The following is a 17,839-nucleotide window of genomic DNA, read 5'->3' on the forward strand; positions in this document are numbered from 1 at the left end:
TTCTTTCTCTCTTTCTCTCTCTTTTTCTTTCTTTCTCTCTCTCTTTCTTTCTTTCTTTCCTGGATAAAATACTGAAATGAGCATGAAACTGGTTACAGGATCTTCTTCCAAAACAGAAGGTGTTTTATAACCTTCTACATAATGCAGGTGATCAGCTCAACATTTATGATACCCTCGATATTTGCAAATAGTTATTAAATTTTTTCTAATTTTTGCATAGGAAACAAAATACCAGATTAAGAGAAAAGTGACTCATATGTATATATATATATAACTATGTGTACATCATAATTCTTAATCAGGAATTTCATAGATAATTATTGTACATTTCATAATACATTTTCTAAAATTTTAACACCACAGATTTAGCTTTTCTCTTGTTGGTTAAAGGCTGATTTTGAAGAGAGACCTAAAAAGGTAGCTGGTTTAAAATCAAGTCAAATATATATCATTCATTGATTTTCTTTACATGCTCAAGAAGGTTCATTAAAGACAAACAGAGAGAAAAACTTCTCTCTTAAAATTATATTTCTAAGATCTTATTTTCTAGTTTTAAAGCAGTGGAACTTTTAATCTGTACTTCCTAAATTATATTTTAAATGTTTGATAAAAAAAGTGAGGGTTGGAGAAATCAACCCAGCACTTGAAAGACTCCAGAGTGTGTGTGTTTTCATCTTTTCTTTGGCTTTGGTTCTTCTGCACTAATATTCTTTCTCTTTAATTATTTGCACTTCTGTCCTGGAAGGGGGAGGGGGAGCAAAAGGAAACATGTTTTATGTCTGTTCCATAAAGCCTCTTTAACGATTTGGAGTGATATACAAAACCCATTTCAGTTGGAATAGATGTTGAAGTTTTTTCTGTGGCTGTGCTCAGACTTTGCTAGAGAAATGCAAAGCATTCTCATCTTGTTTATAGTAACTAAAAGTAAAAACTCATAAAAGACAATTAACTGAGTGACTGATCAGCACCAGCTAACTTGTGGCACCCCCATTCCCCAGGGGGTCACCTACCCAGCCTGCCACGGCATTTGGAGCAAGTGGGCCCCCCCATTAGAAAGAAGTAGGTTAGCAACCACCTCCTTTTGTGGTAAGTAACTTTTGCATCTTTGTCTTCCTTTCATTTGTCATGTTACAAGTGTTTTGAAACTGAATTTTTCTCCCCCTTTCATCCCCACGTGTCTTGTTTTGTAGGTTCCTATGCAGGAGCTGTCATTGCAATGCCTTTAGCTGGGATTCTGGTGCAATACACGGGGTGGTCTTCTGTGTTCTATGTGTATGGTAGGCATTTTTGCTCCTTTCACTCCACTATGGTATGACCTTACTCTGCCCTTTCTAAAAATGTCAAAGCTACTGTTAAGAGGCCAAAAAAACCCAGGCAAGTGGGACTGTAAATCTAAAAATACAGATTTTTTAACAATGAAAGAACAGAACAAGGAAAGAACAGAATTTAAAGGAAAGAATAAGTAGGAAAGTAACATTCTCAGTAAGAAGACAAGCTAGTTCATAGTGAAACCTTCGTCACTTTTAGCACAAGCAGTGCAAACTGCCATGCAGATCTATAGGATCTCTGCTCACAGTAACGTTGCCCTTACATTTATAAAACTGCAAATTTAGAGCACCTGCCCTGAATAAGTTGTCCTGATTTTTATCTGAAGACCTGCAAAACTTTATTCACACTAGTTGTGCCACGTTATCTTACACTGATGGAAAAGTATGTCCACATTGATGTGGATTAGGGGGAAACCTTAGAGAAATTTGATAAACTAGCAGGAAGTGCATTGTTATGTCGAAAAAAATGCCCCATTTTGCAGGTAAAAGATTTAGTGCAGTAGTCAAACAGCAGTGGCTTAAAGCAGAATGGAACTTCACTTGCAGTTTGGTGAAATGAAATGGGAGCTGTTTCATTGCATTGCATTGTACAAATTGATGTTAAGATCAGTGAATATTCACTTACAGTGAAAGCATTCTGTAAATGAAGCAAAGACTACTTCATTGTGCTCCAGCTCTGCATGTATTTTGCACAAATATTATTTACAGAATCCAACTTTCTGTTGGGGAGTTATCTCTACTGAGATAACTCAGTAAAGAAGCACTAACAACAATTGCCATTTAAATTTGTTATAATTCTTCACAGATTTTTTTTTTCCTTGTTTGCTGCTTTACTGTGCATTTCTTTTTAAAGTCTTTCTTTCCATTCCAAAGGGAGCTTTGGTATAGTCTGGTACATGTTTTGGCTTTTGGTTTCATATGAGAGTCCTGCAAAGCATCCTACGATCACAGATGAAGAAAGGAGATACATAGAAGAAAGCATTGGAGAGAGTGCCAACCTCCTAGGTGCAATGGAAGTAAGAATATTACTCACACACTGGTTTTCCTATGAGATAGTAAGAAAAACAAACGTCTCCCACCACCACCCAAATGAAGACAACAACAAAAAATCAAACACCCTCCTATAAGACACAAAAGCACATTTCGAATAATTGCATTTTTTGGGGGGTGGGAAGATCTGAAATCTGCTGGTGGACTTCTGAGTAGATACTGCTTTTGCACTAAGAGAACACAGGTTCCATCTCCTAGCAGGTGACTCATGGAATTTAGGCCTCTTTTTCTGCTCCAAAGTATAAAAAAGAGATGCAGCCACATTTGAAATTGCAGCTTCATTTAGACTTTTACAGTATCTTGAGTTCAGGCAGTTAGTTTCCTTCCTGTGCAGTAATTTCTGGAAGGGTTTTCCTCTTCCTAAAAGTGAACTGGGGGAAAAGCACTACTGAGTCTCTTTTAAGGTCCCCAGAACATGAGAAAATACAAATCATGACTGCTCTGTGTTTCGTTTGCCAGAAAGACTGTGAGTTGCAACAGAGTTTGCTGGGAGACCCTTAAGAACATTCCCCATTATTGTGATAATATTGCTGCACACATGTTATCAAGCCTCTCATAATCCTAGTTCTGTACTGCTTTAGTTCTCAAGAACTGTTAAAATTCAGAGAATTTTCCAGCCACTTCATACTCCTATCATGTTAAATAAGAATTTTCTTATTTCTGTAACTGCTGAAAAGCTTTAGAGTGTTTACTCACTCAAGAAAATAAAAAAAAAACTTTAAACCTCACTTCATCTGCTCCTATTTTTACACCATCCATTCCCAGTAAACCTTCACTACCACTCTTCATTATTTTTTCTATTTGGTCAGATTGATTGAACTCGGGGATATATCATTTTTGTCTTAGTGAAAAAACTTTGTTCCAGATTAAATAAGGAACTGAAAATATTACAAAGTAATTTCTTTGATAGCTGACAGTTTTAGGTGTTCTTGAGGGACTGTCTGAGCTGATATTCAATAGCATTCAGTAGCATTCATGGTTTTGAAAATCTGATGTGAAATGAGCTACGTCAAAGGATGTCCATACAATTCTAATTTGGGCTGTATAATTTCTGTCTATTTTTCATTGTTGCTTTTTAATTAAACGTTGTTTTGGAAGCTATGATCTTGTATCAATAATTCATTTGCTTCTAAAATATTTAATCCAAAATTTTCCCCGTAGCATCAAGTTAGATTTGCTGGCTGGCTTCTCATTATTTAAGTCCCACTTAATCCTTAGCTCTGACTTAGGTGCAGTTTAATAGATGTACAAGATGTTACATATACCCATCTATGGGCTGTTTTTCTTTGAAGAAAAGCCATTATTCAAATCAATAGTAATCTAAATTCAGCGTGAAGTGATATTCAAGCACTTATCTGGATCTGGATCCTGTATTTGCATCAACACAGATGGGCAGAACCCTGAACTCCTGGAGAGGTGCTGGGACTCAGCAGGATTGTACTTTTGCCCATCTGTCTTTTTTTTTTTTTTTTTTTTTTTTTTGTCATTATGCAATTAATTTTAAAAATACAATAAAACAAACAAAAAAATATATTGAGCAAGCAGTTTCAGCTGAGGCTTTAAAAAAAAATTACTTAGAATACTGGAATTAGAATTTAAATGCTAAAGTACATGCTTATAAACATCAGGATGAAATTGTATAGTTACAGTGCAAAATCTTAGTTCTGTACTGTTGCCTTAGACAGAGCAACATTGTCTTTTGAAGACATATTATTACTGTTTTGGGCTTAGTATGTTCATGTTTACATGACTGAGATAATAACATTTGTGCATGAGGGTTGTGATAAAATTGAATATCACTGAGTTTCTCTGCCTGTGCATTTTGTAGCAATTTTTACTTGTGTTTTTAAGTATAAAAACTTCATTTACCCTTTATGGTAGATGAAGTCATTGGAATTCAGAGACATAAAGCTGTGCTGATGTGCACTTGTTGTAGTGTAGGTAAAACAAGGGTAAGAAAAGGGAAGGTGGGTAGTTGGTAATGATCAACATGGTAACTGGATCCCCCTTTCTATGTTTCAGAAATACAAAACTCCATGGAGAAAATTTTTTACATCTATGCCAGTCTATGCAATAATAGTTGCAAACTTCTGTAGAAGCTGGACTTTTTATTTGCTGCTCATTAGTCAGCCTGCTTACTTTGAGGAAGTGTTTGGATTTGAAATAAGCAAGGTATGTAAAAAAAAACATAAAGGTTTTATCTTAACTGAGTAAATACCAGAGCTGTACCTGGGGTATTTATTAGGAGGAGAAAAGTGTTCTGCATCTTTATCATGGATTTAAGACTTAAATCTTATTCTTCCCAGTTCCTGTTTCCTTGACCAGCACAAATAAGTGAAGTAACAACAAGGACAAAGGATGGGATAGGGGAAGGTGGAGGCAGGATGAGATTTAGTGATGATCCATTTGGGGCTACATTGTGAGTTAAGTGCTCAAACCTAGACCATGCTTAATTAGACAGCTATTAGAAAGGTATCTAGAGACCCATTGCACTTCCATCCCTGGTGCCCCAGGGGGTGCAGAGTCCCATTGAAGTTGTGAAACTAAAGAAAGCACTGACAAGTGTATTTTCTTGCACTTTAAAAAAAAGGACCATCTAATTCTAGGAAGGATAGCACAATTTATCACTTTTCTATATCCCCCTTTAATGTGGTGAGAACTGCTCCCCCTTTTTCACTTGGAAAGCAGAAAAGACAGTGAAAAAAATATGAGATACAGGGATGATCAAAGGTCCCATGTGATTCATATGAAGTTTGGCTCAGACCTCATCATCAAGGCTAGGCTTTGCAAACGAAGATCTGGGGAGGTAAATATAAATACATGCAAACAAGCCTTCAGCATGTACAGTAAGCTTTCCACTAACACAGATTTCCTGCTTGTGAAAGTGCCGGGGGCTTGTGCCTTTGAGAGAACTGTATTCTTTTGATTTAGTTCCATGAGGTTCAAGTGACAGAAGAGTATCTTCTGAAGTGTTGCCTTATTATGGAATATTGTCAAAATCACACAATGCCATCCTGCATTTAAAGATGGGCTTCCCTTTTTAGCTGGAGTCACTTTAAAAAGCTTTGCTGTGCTTGAAACATCATCTGTCCTGCATGCAATAAGAATGGCACTGTTCTATAGAATTAATTCGATCATTTTGTTCCAAAAGATTTTTCTTGGAGTGGATTCAAAGTTGAAGCTTTGTAAACAATGAGGGCAAAGTCAGTTTTCTGACATCTGCTGTGGATATGGATGCTCATAACTGAATAGTTATAATTTAGTCAGCAACACCTCAGTAATTGTAGTACCACAGTTTCTTCATAGTTAACATCTGGCTTATTCAGAGAAGCATTTATTCAGATGAAGGAAGCTCCCACACATATATATATATATATGCCATATGTATGAACTGCAGTGAAATACACAATTTCAGAACTTTAATTGAAGAGTAGAGAAAACTTGTTTTCTTTTTGTTCTTGTGGAGTCTGTCTGCTCTGCACACTGGTGCAGCTCAAGTGAGGTGTCAGGCCAGCTGATGCACTGTTCAGACAGGAATCATGCAAAACCCCCTGTGCTGAAGCACTCTTACAGGTATACACAATGAATTCCCTATAAATCTATTATTATATATTGGAACAGCCATCACAAAATTACTAGGTCTCATTTTGCTAGTATGTATAGCACTTTGAAAATCAACAGCGGATATTTAGTATTTTATCTTTCACTACGTACAGAGTTTTTCAGACAGACCTTTTGCCCATGTGAACTTTGGAGCTTGAGGAATGGTCACAAATCAAAGGCAAATGGCAACTGTGCATGTGACGTTGATCCATAAGGAATCTGTCTAAGCATGTGAGGTTTGCTGCAAAGCTGTGCTGAACACCAGCAGAAATGTAGCAATTCAGTTTAACATGTTTGATCATAAATTTTCTGAAATGAAAGGACAGAGGAACTATAAGTGAGGGAGAGAAAAGGCTTTAGCTTAAATATAAACTGTGTAAACAATCTATAAACAAGAAGTGTCATGTCATCAGACATTCTTAAAATCATTTCAGGTCACTGGTGTTGTTCAGTTGATAAACCAAATTAAAACTTTTTTTAGCACATAGCCTGACATTAAAAAAATAATAGATAATTAATTAGTTGCTGAATGCTTCAGGAAATGAAGAATCAATGTTTTCTTATGGTTTATACTTTGCTAATTCTAATTATTATTTTAGGTGGGTATCTTATCTGCTGTGCCACATTTAGTGATGACAATTATTGTTCCTATTGGGGGACAAATTGCAGACTTTTTAAGAACCAGGCAGATTCTTTCAACCACTAATGTGAGAAAGATAATGAACTGTGGAGGTGAGTCTTCCTATTTTATTTAAAAGTTGTACAGATTTGATGTCCATATTGTGTTCTGCACAGAACAAACAAACTGCACAGTTTTATGTACTTAGGAAGCAATACTTTCTGCATGTTTTTATGTAGGGCAGATGCTGTTACTAAACAAAGGAAAACATAGTTGTTCTCATTCCCAGTTTCAATACAATTATTTGGTAGTGGAATGAGCATTTAGGTTGTTAAAGAAACAGATGAGCTTTGGGAGGGTAATTTGCCTACCCTTAGCTATTTACTCAGTCTTAGCTCCTCGTCTAAACATCCTCTGCACTAAAACAGCCCAGTCTACCTGAAGTTACATCCCTGACTTCTGAGATGTTGAAGCCACATGAGCTGTATCCTTGCTGTGACAAGGGCTGGAAAATTCATAAGCAGGTTCAGTGCATATTCCCGTGAGAGGTGGCTGGAATGACCTAACCACATCACAAGTATTTATTTTCATTTCAAAACTGACAGGAAGTAACAATAAATTAGCATACAAAGAGTAAGATAAGGATTATTTGAGATAGGAAGAACACGTTTTTAGGGATGGAAGAAATACCTGATTATATTCTACTCTGAGGTAACATTTTGTTTGTATTCCTGAGAAATATCACCATATCCTAAGGCCTTCAGTATCTGAGAGGGAATTAAATCTGATGCCTGTGTTTATTTATTATTTCCCCAGGTTTTGGTATGGAAGCAACTCTTCTTCTCGTGGTGGGGTATTCACACAGCAAAGGAGTGGCTATTTCATTCTTAGTTCTTGCTGTAGGCTTTAGTGGATTTGCCATATCTGGTAAGATTTTATTACTGTTATTACTAAATTATTTTATCCTAAGAGATAGAACCTCTTTGTTTTTATTGATGGATAGTGATTAAAAAGCCCCCTTGCTTTGGAATTCTCAAAGGATATTATTTGTGGTCCCTACAAAAGAAAGTACATTCAGTGTTACATCTTTTACATTAGATTATTTCTGTACAAATACTTCAGTCTTTTTCATATTCATTGCAGCAAATTAGACTTTCTTCTCATTAAGATGCTAATGTGTGCTATAGATTTTTCTTGAAATCAAATATAGAAGACAAATGGACTGGTATTACACAGTGATACCTGAATTTACACATCTTTGTTTAAATACAGGTCTTTCACCATTTTTTCCATTGTATATTGGTTAATACCTCGTTAGTTTTGTATTATTTTATTAATTTGGGGCCTAAGTACTGGATTTTTTTTCTGAATTAAAATTCAGCTATTTCCCTTTTCTGCTGATTCATCATCCCTTTGCCTTTCCCAAACAAAAATCACCTGACCTTCCATTGTTTTCCCACTGTGATCTTAGTATCCTCTCCCATGCTGGTTCCTTATGTCTCAAATGGGCTCTCTTTCATTTTGTGCCAAACATCTAAACTCTCCTTAATCAAATCTGTCCTTAATCCCACGTATTCTTCAAGGTATCATTCCTGTTTTTCACACCTTGGGAAGTGCGTTTCACTTTTTCTCCAAATTGTCCATATCATACTGCCTGCCTTTTCCCTTTTCGCTTTCTGAATCCAAAGATTTGTTTTCTGTTTTCACTTGCTTTGGTGCTTATTTTGGGAACAATTAGTTCTGGCTCTTTAGCTTTTTTAAAAAGTTACTGCCTATGTTTTCAATAGAATTATGCTACTGGAGATGAAAGAGAACAAACAAACATTTATAAAAATTAATTAATAATTCAGTTGTAGATACTGTCTTTTTACTGCATGCATTTTACCACTGAAGAACAGAAGGGAACTCCCTTCTGCTGGTCTGTGTGACTCTATAGGAATATTTAAGTATTATAAGTCTTCTAAAGAAAAAGAAATGCAATTAAGGAGCCCAAATATATCATAGTGAAATTGTGAAGTGATAGCACTACTTTCCACAACTGAAGTAATGCTCTGCTCTTGGTGTGAATGTTCACTGACCTTTCTATTGCAGGATTCAATGTCAACCATTTAGACATTGCCCCAAGGTATGCCAGCATCTTAATGGGGATTTCTAATGGAGTCGGGACCTTGTCTGGAATGGTTTGCCCTATAATTGTTGGAGCAATGACAAAGAACAAGGTAAATAGAAATACAGTTTTCAAATCTTCCAGCTTAATACCATTGCTTTCAAGAAAAAGACCTTTCTATAATTCAGCTTGCCAGGATATCCATATTAGAGCCTGGGACTTGCATCCAGGGATGCAAATTTGAAGCATGCAGGATGACGCTTTTGTGAAGTAATAAATTTTTCTAAGAAAGGCAGATATAAATAATTGGAATCCAGACACTCAAATGCTTTAGCTGTGCTGACTAGCACAGTCTCAATCCCTAATTTAAATCTTTTGACTCAGGAGAGTTAGATAGATCTATGTGCTGATCTAATGGGGCTAATTTCCTCTTTACAGACACGTGAAGAATGGCAGTATGTCTTCCTCATCGCTGCTTTAGTTCATTATGGAGGTGTAATCTTCTATGGCATATTTGCTTCAGGAGAGAAACAACCCTGGGCAGACCCTGAACAGACAAGTGAGGAGAAATGTGGCTTTATTCATGAAGATGAACTTGCTGAAGAGACAGGGGACATTACCCAGAATTATGTAAATTATGGTACCACCAAGTCTTATGGTGCTACAACCCAAGTCAACGGTGGCTGGCCTAATGGTTGGGAGAAGAAGGAGGAATTTGTACAAGAGGAAGTACAAGACTCATACAACTACAAGGAAGGAGATTATTCATAACAAACCTAAATATTTGGTATATTTTGTAGTGTTTGTGATTAAATTCATTGTGATTGTTTGCACACGGAAATAAAATGTGGTATAAACATGTAAACACATATCAAACAGGAAGGTCTTACTGTAAAAAAAGTACATCAAAGTGCAATCTGTATGAGTTGTGACATGTTATCACTTTCATTAGGTTATATTTGTTCTATAAACATTAGAGTTTTAAGGGTTTACTGGTCAAAACTATAGAGGCAATTAGATACTTACAGTATACAAGAGCTAAAACTCATAACTAAAGATTAAAGCACAACTAAGCAACCAAGTTGGCACATCTAATGCTCTTTTAGCAAGCCAAAATTACTTGACCATTAAAAATGCACTTATATATTTGTTACACTGTATTGAAAGAGATTGTGTTAAAGACACACATTTACTCAGTGCAATGTAGGAATTGTGTGTTTAGCCTAGGACAAGAGCTTTCTCAAAGAAGAAAGGTTGAGTCCTGGGCATTTACAAGGATTGATCCAGTTCCCTTCATGGTAATTGTATCAAGCCTAAAGAACAAATAGGGCATATTGTATGTTTATCGTGATTACATGCTGCAGGCTACTCCGTGATGAATAAAGGAATTATTTAGGAGTTTTATACTGAATGTTTGGGCACAAATTCTTATTTCTGTTGTTTACAGAACCTTGTGAAATTATAGATATTGTCATGTTCTTCCCTGCATTTATCAACTAATATAAAAACAATATATAATATTAAGCCTGACTTTTCAGGCAGACTGTCAAATCCCTCTATCAGAAAACAAGCTTTATGATTCTGTTCTTTGCAGTATATTCCAAATTTGTACTGATGTCTTTAGAGAGAGAAAAAAATCAATATAACATAGAAAAAAATATAGTCTTTTACAAAATTCCAAAGAGAAATTTACTAAGAGCAAGTAGCCCTATGGATGCATTTGTTTTGCAGAATATTTTGAAGCCAATAGAAGAAACAGAGAATAATTTAACCCTTATCCTTCCCTTAATAGCTTTCATATTTTTACACATCGTGCCACAGTTGTATACATAGATATAAGTTTATTGAAGATACTGTAATTATAGAAAATGTTGTTATTTTAGAAATCCCTGAAATAAAAGATGTATTTGTCTTTCGATTAAACCTAATAATAATGGACACTGAATATGAGTAACCTATAAACTCACAATAAACCAAAGTGGTAAATAACTAGTGTTGGGTTGAAAGAAGCCAACAAGCATCATGCTTGTCTTTTTATCATAACTCAACAGTGACTGCAACATTAGTGTACCAAGCAATAAGTGCAATGCATTATGAAGTGCATAATCTTCTAGACTATATATTAACCTTCATTTAGCTTGTTGTATATATTTGGGGTTGTTGGGATTGAACCAAACTGAACCAACTGAAGTTAGCAACACCAGACCACTTCTTAATACTCTAAAATGACAACAACGATCCATTTCTTAATTCAATCAAATGATTATTATTGTATGTAATAATCCATTCTGGATTCTTGGTCTGTTCATTGTATTGTGCTAGTGATTGGAAACCCTGCTACCGCAATATACAACTTGAGGATTGTTTCTTCTCCTTTTTTTTTTTTTTTAAATGCAAACCATACCTTGACCTTAAGAAAAAAAAAAAAAGTATTTTGCTTTGTGCCTCAAAGTGATGTAAAACGTGACCATAGCTTTTGCTGTGTTTAATGAAAAAGATGTGGACTGTGTCACTTTCGTTGCTGCAAAAAGTGTTAATAAAATGCTCTATTTATCCTTTTATATAAAAAGGACCACCATGGTTTCTTGTAATTTGTAAATGCGTTTTAATATAGATGATCAAAGTGATAGTCACTGCAGAACAAATTCTGCTATCAGATTCTATCAAATATCAAATTCTGCTTGTCCCTCCTCTTGTAAGGATGGCTCGGCCTAGGTGTGGATGAGAAAGGAGGAAGGGGATCAGTGTGACAGACAATGCAATGAAACTGGGAAAGACAGACTAATCTGTGCTAGCTAAAGAGCTGGCATAGATCAGCACTCTCTAAAGAAACAGAAAACCAGCACAGACCACTGCTCTTGGAATTTTTCCCTTTTCTTGATCGTGCAACAAGACTCCTTAACTGAAAAGTGTTACTTTCCATCCATTTTTAGATAAAGTCTACAGCACTCAGTGACTAAGAAATCCGGTAGCAAAAGTAAGTATTTTTCTACTAAAATTTCTACTTTTCAATGATTTTCTTTCACCAAGTAGAACAATATAAAACCACCAAACTGAACAGAAGGCTTCAAAACTCCAACCAAAGCCAGGCCCAGCGTTTTTCACCCGTAGGCTGATTATCAGGAGATGCTGAGTCAGTTAACAGGCAAAGTTACTGCTAATTCTTTTGCTGGGCTGGTGTCATGTTGCCATGGAGATTGCTGAAAGATTCAAAAGTGGGATAAATAGGGGCTGTAAAATTACTCTTGCATTTATTGTGGTGAGTGGACAGCTCAGAAAATGCAAACTAAATTAAAATCCATTCGTCTTAATTTTCAGCCTAATCTTAGAATCTTGGAATTAATTGATGTTAATTTTAGAATTGTTTCAATAATTTCCTTTCATTAAGTGCAGGTAATTTTTTTTTTTGTTATTAGCCTGACACCTTTTAATCACTTAGAACAAAGGAGAGACTTTAACCTCGGCATCAGACACTGCACTGTTCAGCATCTGCCACTCAGTGAGAACTCAACACTTGCCTGTAAATGCTATACTACTCTAGTAGTATAGAGTATTCTAGAGGAACCTCCTCATCCTCTTTTTAACTCTCTGCTTCTGCTTTTACTCTTTTGCTTCCTCTTTCAATGGCAGAGCAGAAGAGTCCATATTTCTGGGAAGGAATAGGAGCGTGATAGGTTTTAAGATTTTTACTTTTTCACCAACTCCTATTCGTGTGAAAATACAGCAAGAAATCATCAGGAACATGACTGAGAAAGAAGGAGGGGGAAATGAAGAAAATAATTGGGTTCTTCAAAGACAAGAAGCAACAGCTGGATCTGCTTTGGGGAAAAGGAGAGTTGAGGGGACATGACCCTTCATCTAAACTTCTATATTTCTTCTCAGTAAAGAGGTTTTATGATTCTGCCTTGCTTCTTCAGTTTTATAAAGTAGCATTGCTAAAATATACCTGTTCAGCCTCTTCTGAGCTGTGCCTTTTCTGCTCAGAGGTTTCTCTTCTGCACTCAGACTCAAAGACTTCCTCTGCAGGCGTGTTGCACCTGTACAGTGTCGTGTTCCCTTTTTGGGACTCTCAGCAGCTCAAATCACCTCCGTTTATCAGACTGTGCTCACAGACACTTGGTGGTTTTGTCCTGTCACCAATTTCTGTCCTGTTCCACTGTCTGGTACTCCCTGCTCACTTGCTACATTGAAAAAAAAGGAAGAGAATTGTTATTCACATTTTTATTTATTGGTTACTTATCTTTTCAGTGAAGAACCATAAGTAAAAGGAAGGAGCTGAATCCACGCTCCACTAAAACTGTTAGAAAAGCTTTGCAGTCAGATGAGCTAGAATAACACCTCAGATGTTCACCTTTATGTCCTCAAATGATTCCATATAGACAGGACCAGTCAAATGGTGACAATTTTTAAAATATTTGAATCTCCATCAGTGGGATCCCTTCTGTTAACACATACTCTTTGTTGCAGAGATAAAGCCATCACAAAGTGCTCTTTGCTTTCCGAGGTGATCATGAAATTCAATCGACCAAATTTCATAAAAACACTTTTCTATGGGGAAAAAGAAAGCCTCAAGGTAAAGGCTGAATAAAAGTTACAAAAGAATATCTGCAAATATGAATGAAATTCTATTTCAGCATGAAGCTAGGAATAGGAATGAAGGTGGAAGTCAGAATAAATGTCACAGTTCAAAGCTGTACTGTGAGAAAGATAACATCACAGTCTCAGTTGCTGCCTCTGAAAGATGAAATGTTTTGTTCCTTTCACGATAAGCTGTGAAAGAATTTAAAGGCTAGTCTCAGCCTAGATTAACTACTTAACAGCAGATTCTTTTGTACTTATTTGGAAATCGTCTGTGGTTTTTGGGTGAACAATTTTCACTGCACTGGGAGTTTTAAGAGTAAATAATCAAAGGACCTAGAACTAGAGTCAGATATTTTAATTAGATATCTGTGTATATTCTCTCTACCCAGCTAGTGTGTCTGATGTCACTATTCTAGCTTTGCTTAACACCTCTTTACTCAGCTGTAAACCAAAGCACAGCAAAGAATGAAAGGTATTATATATTTGCTTATGAACCACTACAGAAGCCTGTGTACTTACTTATACTGAGGTCAAGTGCTTAGGCAGCATCTTTCATGTTTGGGAATTAATGTCAAAAAATGATTGTTGGAAAATGCCTCCTTGGTAAGACTTTTAACATAATAAACATATAGTTCTTGCAATTTTTGTTTTAGATGAAGCCACGTTCTCTCAAACACCATAGGTGAGACATTGGAAAACAATAAAAAATCAGATTTTGAGCAAGAATTCAACCTGTGGAAGGCTCTTATCTGTAGGAAAGTAGGTAGAGAATAAGTATGAAACAGATGTAATGTCAGACATAAAATATATGACTAAGTTAGAAATTACAGGAAATAAAGCATTTTAGGAAATCTAAGGAAAAGCTTACAGAAGAGCTGATAAATCTCACTTTTCCATGTAGTGAGGTTTGGATTGGAAGGGACAATGAGAACAGAAAAACACTTACAGGCCTTCATTGCCCTAAGCCTCCTGCTCTGGGACCCCCACTTGCACCCCCATCAAAAATGATGCTTGGAAGCAGAAAATGAACTAGATAAGGAAGCATTTAAACAATAAAGTAGTGCATTGTTAAAGTTGGATGGCTGCCTTTTAATTAGAGTTTGTGTTGTATAATCAATTAAATGTGCCAGCCCTGGCTAAATGCCACCAATGGCCCTGACTAAATGAGTCTGTGAGGAAGGCATGATAATTTTCTTCAAGGCAAACATCAGAACAACTAACAAAACTGTTAAGTGCTTTCAGTTTTAATATGAAGAGTTCCCGCGTCATCTTCTTTTTTGTAAATGTTGCTTTGTGGAATTAAAATTGAATCAAACAAAGAAAACATCAACTTTTTTTCTCAGTTGTGTTTTTCTGTGCAATTATGTCAGGTCGTAGGGTCAATAAAGCACAAACTGTTTACCCTGCACAGGTGAAGCACCAAATTAAAAGTGGTGTTGGAAAAGATGCTTATTGGCATGCACAAGTCTCACAGAGCAAATCACAAGGCAGCACTGCCCATCTAAATCTGCCTTAGGAGTCCTGAAGGTGGTGGTTCACAATGGTTATTTCTTGACTGGAAATGTGATGGGACTGTGATGAAGTGGATTGTCTGTGCTTTATGAGTCAGTATTCTCCATTGCATGAACATGCAAATCCCAGTTACTATTGACATATGCCCTTTAATAAAAAAAGAATAATAATTATCTCAGCAAAAATATAAAAAAGGGCTAATTCATATAACATGTTTGTATACATCCTCCAAAAACTTTTCAGCTCATTTTAAAGAACCTGAAAATGAAATACATTAAAAAATTAATTACATACATTACACGTCATTTTAAAATATGTGTTTCAGGAAACATACTTTTGATTTTTTCCCACATTTCTCAGTATAACTCAATCATATTTCCCAATTAAAACCATTTCTCTCTCATTTTTATATAGCAAACACATTCAGCAATGAATGAGACAAATTAAAATCTAAGAAATCAGAATAACCTCATTGGCCCAATTTCTTCAAAGGACATTTTGTGTGTGTCTGTGTTTCATATGAATAAAAATAAAAGGTTGGGGTTTTTTTTTTAAAGCATTTTCTAGTTCATTTATTTTCTTGCCTTGGAATATCTTTATTAGCCTAGAAACTTGTTTATACAATACCAAACCATCATTTACTCTTTGTATCACTGAATCTAAGTACTCCATATTTTATTTAGAATAAAATCCTTTGGGATTATCTGTGGTTTATTTGTTCTTGTGCATCAATTTGACTTGAGAGGACCCAAAAACTACTTAGTAGAAAACATACAAGCTGAAATAGTTTTTGTGGTATTGAAATACCAGTACTATTTAGCATTTAACAACTGGCACTCTTTTAAGATCTATTCCCTAAGTGATACTTTGATGCACAGACCGTGATGCTTTGGAGAATTGTGTGCTATCCTCTATGAAAACACCCAGTTCTGCTCCCTGTGAGGCAATGTGTTGGGAAGACATTGATGTTACTACAATGAAGACAAACCAAGTTCCTCAAAATTGTCACTGCTGTGTGACAGCCACTCTGCAAGCACTGCAATTCTGCTCTGGAACAGTCCCCACCAGGCAGGACCTTACCCACAGTGCTTCTTCTCACTGGATTTCAGCCTATATCCTCATTTAAAAGCATGGAAGGGCTGAAGCAGAGGGAAGGCCCTTACTGTATTTTCCTCAAACTCAGAGGTCCTGGCATTTGTTAGTTCTCTGTCAGAATGAAAGCTGTACCTGCACGGGACTGCACAGTGAAGCGGGTCAGCCTGGGAGGAGTCCTGGGCCACGGCTGAGGCTGCAGGGAATGAGCCTCTCACATCCCAGCAAAATGTTCAAATCCTTCTGCCGCTGGATTGACCCCCTAAAATCTCCTGATCTCTACTGTTTACTTAGCATGAGTTGATAAGAATATTTGAAGCAAAGAAAAAAGAAATCTTTGTGACACAGGGCAGACAGGGCAAGGCGTGGTTCCTGCTCACCGAGGGATGTGTCCGTGTCTGCCTGCCTTGGTGCCCACACAGCAGATGTTCCAGATGTTTTGGCTCCAGCATCAGTTAAGTAATACACCTGAATGCTCACTTAAGTTGCTGTCGGTCGTGAAAAAGGTTAGTCACACAAGAAAGACAATCCCGTGAAATAACTAATTAAACAGCCTAGAGGCATGTGAGGAAAAAAACCCCTGAGATGACTAATAAGCAAACCTGGAGGCACTGCTTGGAAATGCTTATTTTCTTTGTAGCTATTGATTGATTTAATCTTGTGAATATATGACTTTCAATTGTGTTATAAAAATAAAACAGTGTATCATATGTAGGTTGATTTACAGCAGTATTTTGGTAGCATGGTTCAACCATTCCCTGTGGGATTGCTATTTCCTCTCTTGCTTCTTTCGTTTCGAGCAACTTTGGCTTTCTTTGCTCTGGAATGAAATCACAAAACACGTGATTCATCCTGGAATAATCTCACAAAAATAATCCCAAAGGCATACAGAAAAAGAAAGGTGTGAGAAAGAATGAGATGGAAGACAATCCTCCAGCTGACTATGGGGAGAGATTTAAAGGTCACCATCAACACAGGCTGCAAAACCAAACATCAGAAAATACAATAAGATCAATTAGCAAAATTGCTGATGTGTGGAAGTTAACTATCTTAATAACAGAGTATGAACATGTTATGTCTTCAAACACTTTTGGGCAACCTCATGCGCTTTCAGAATAAAAAATCTATATAATTTTCTTTAGGAGTTAGGATTTCCTTAAAAAGCTTTTTTTGAAGTAAATATGTTAGAGTTTATATGGACAAAAAGTGTTTACAGAGTGGCTTGAAGCCTGACATCCCATTAAGTGTGGCTTTGCTTCTGTTGCCTGAATAGACAGTGCAGGAGCCACCGAGACCCTGTGCCATCTAAAGTGAAATGCTGTTCATCTCCCAGGGAAAAATGCTGGAGCCCATAATTTCATTTGCTGTGTGTGGCCATTAATTTGAGATTAATAACAAAGTCCAGGAAGAAATAGAGATGAATTATTGATCTACTTTTGGGCACTAATTAGAACAGGTTTACAGTTAATCTCTAAAGCACTCTTTGTCTTGTATGCAATAAGAAAAACAAATTTAATTAGTCTTCTGTTGTTCTTGTGATTTATTGAATGTATGACAACAAACCAGCATCATATTCCTAATAAGAAATTTATGAATGGACATTTTGGATTGCAGGCATCCTCCTCCTTTGTATCTGTAAAAGGAGCAGAGGTTGTCAGTAACAACTTTGACAGTAGTCACACAAGGTTTGGGGTAAATTTAGCAACAGACTAATATTAGATTTGCCGTAGATAAAATGCTTTACTAAGAAAATACAGTCACACTTTACCACTAGGATTTGATCTCGGGTGTTGAGTAACCTGTAACAGTGCCACATTACCAAGCAAGCAAACCTAGATTTTACAGCGAGTCATCTGTCAGCAGGATCCTCTTACTAATCTTAATCCTAAATCTCCCTGGAGGTGCTGAAGGAAAGACTGGATGTGGCAGTAAATGCCATGGTCTAGT

At 36.4% G+C, this 17,839-nt stretch overlaps 1 protein-coding gene across 1 annotated transcript in view; it reads left to right on the forward strand.

Annotated features, from left to right (window-relative positions):
• The window catches only part of SLC17A6 (solute carrier family 17 member 6), a 27,500-nt gene extending 16,401 nt beyond the window's left edge, over positions 1 to 11,099 (forward strand). The window contains exons 5-12 of the mRNA XM_064659763.1: positions 955 to 1,086; positions 1,191 to 1,277; positions 2,202 to 2,344; positions 4,401 to 4,550; positions 6,581 to 6,713; positions 7,417 to 7,527; positions 8,692 to 8,819; positions 9,146 to 11,099. Coding sequence (XP_064515833.1) covers positions 955 to 1,086; positions 1,191 to 1,277; positions 2,202 to 2,344; positions 4,401 to 4,550; positions 6,581 to 6,713; positions 7,417 to 7,527; positions 8,692 to 8,819; positions 9,146 to 9,478 — 1,217 coding nt within the window. The 3' untranslated portion in view covers positions 9,479 to 11,099. The remainder of the gene's footprint in view (positions 1 to 954; positions 1,087 to 1,190; positions 1,278 to 2,201; positions 2,345 to 4,400; positions 4,551 to 6,580; positions 6,714 to 7,416; positions 7,528 to 8,691; positions 8,820 to 9,145) is intronic.
• The last annotated feature ends 6,740 nt before the right edge of the window (positions 11,100 to 17,839 follow it).

The sequence above is a fragment of the Pseudopipra pipra genome, chromosome 6, assembly GCF_036250125.1.
Source record: "Pseudopipra pipra isolate bDixPip1 chromosome 6, bDixPip1.hap1, whole genome shotgun sequence".
Classification (NCBI taxonomy): Eukaryota; Metazoa; Chordata; class Aves; order Passeriformes; family Pipridae; genus Pseudopipra; species Pseudopipra pipra.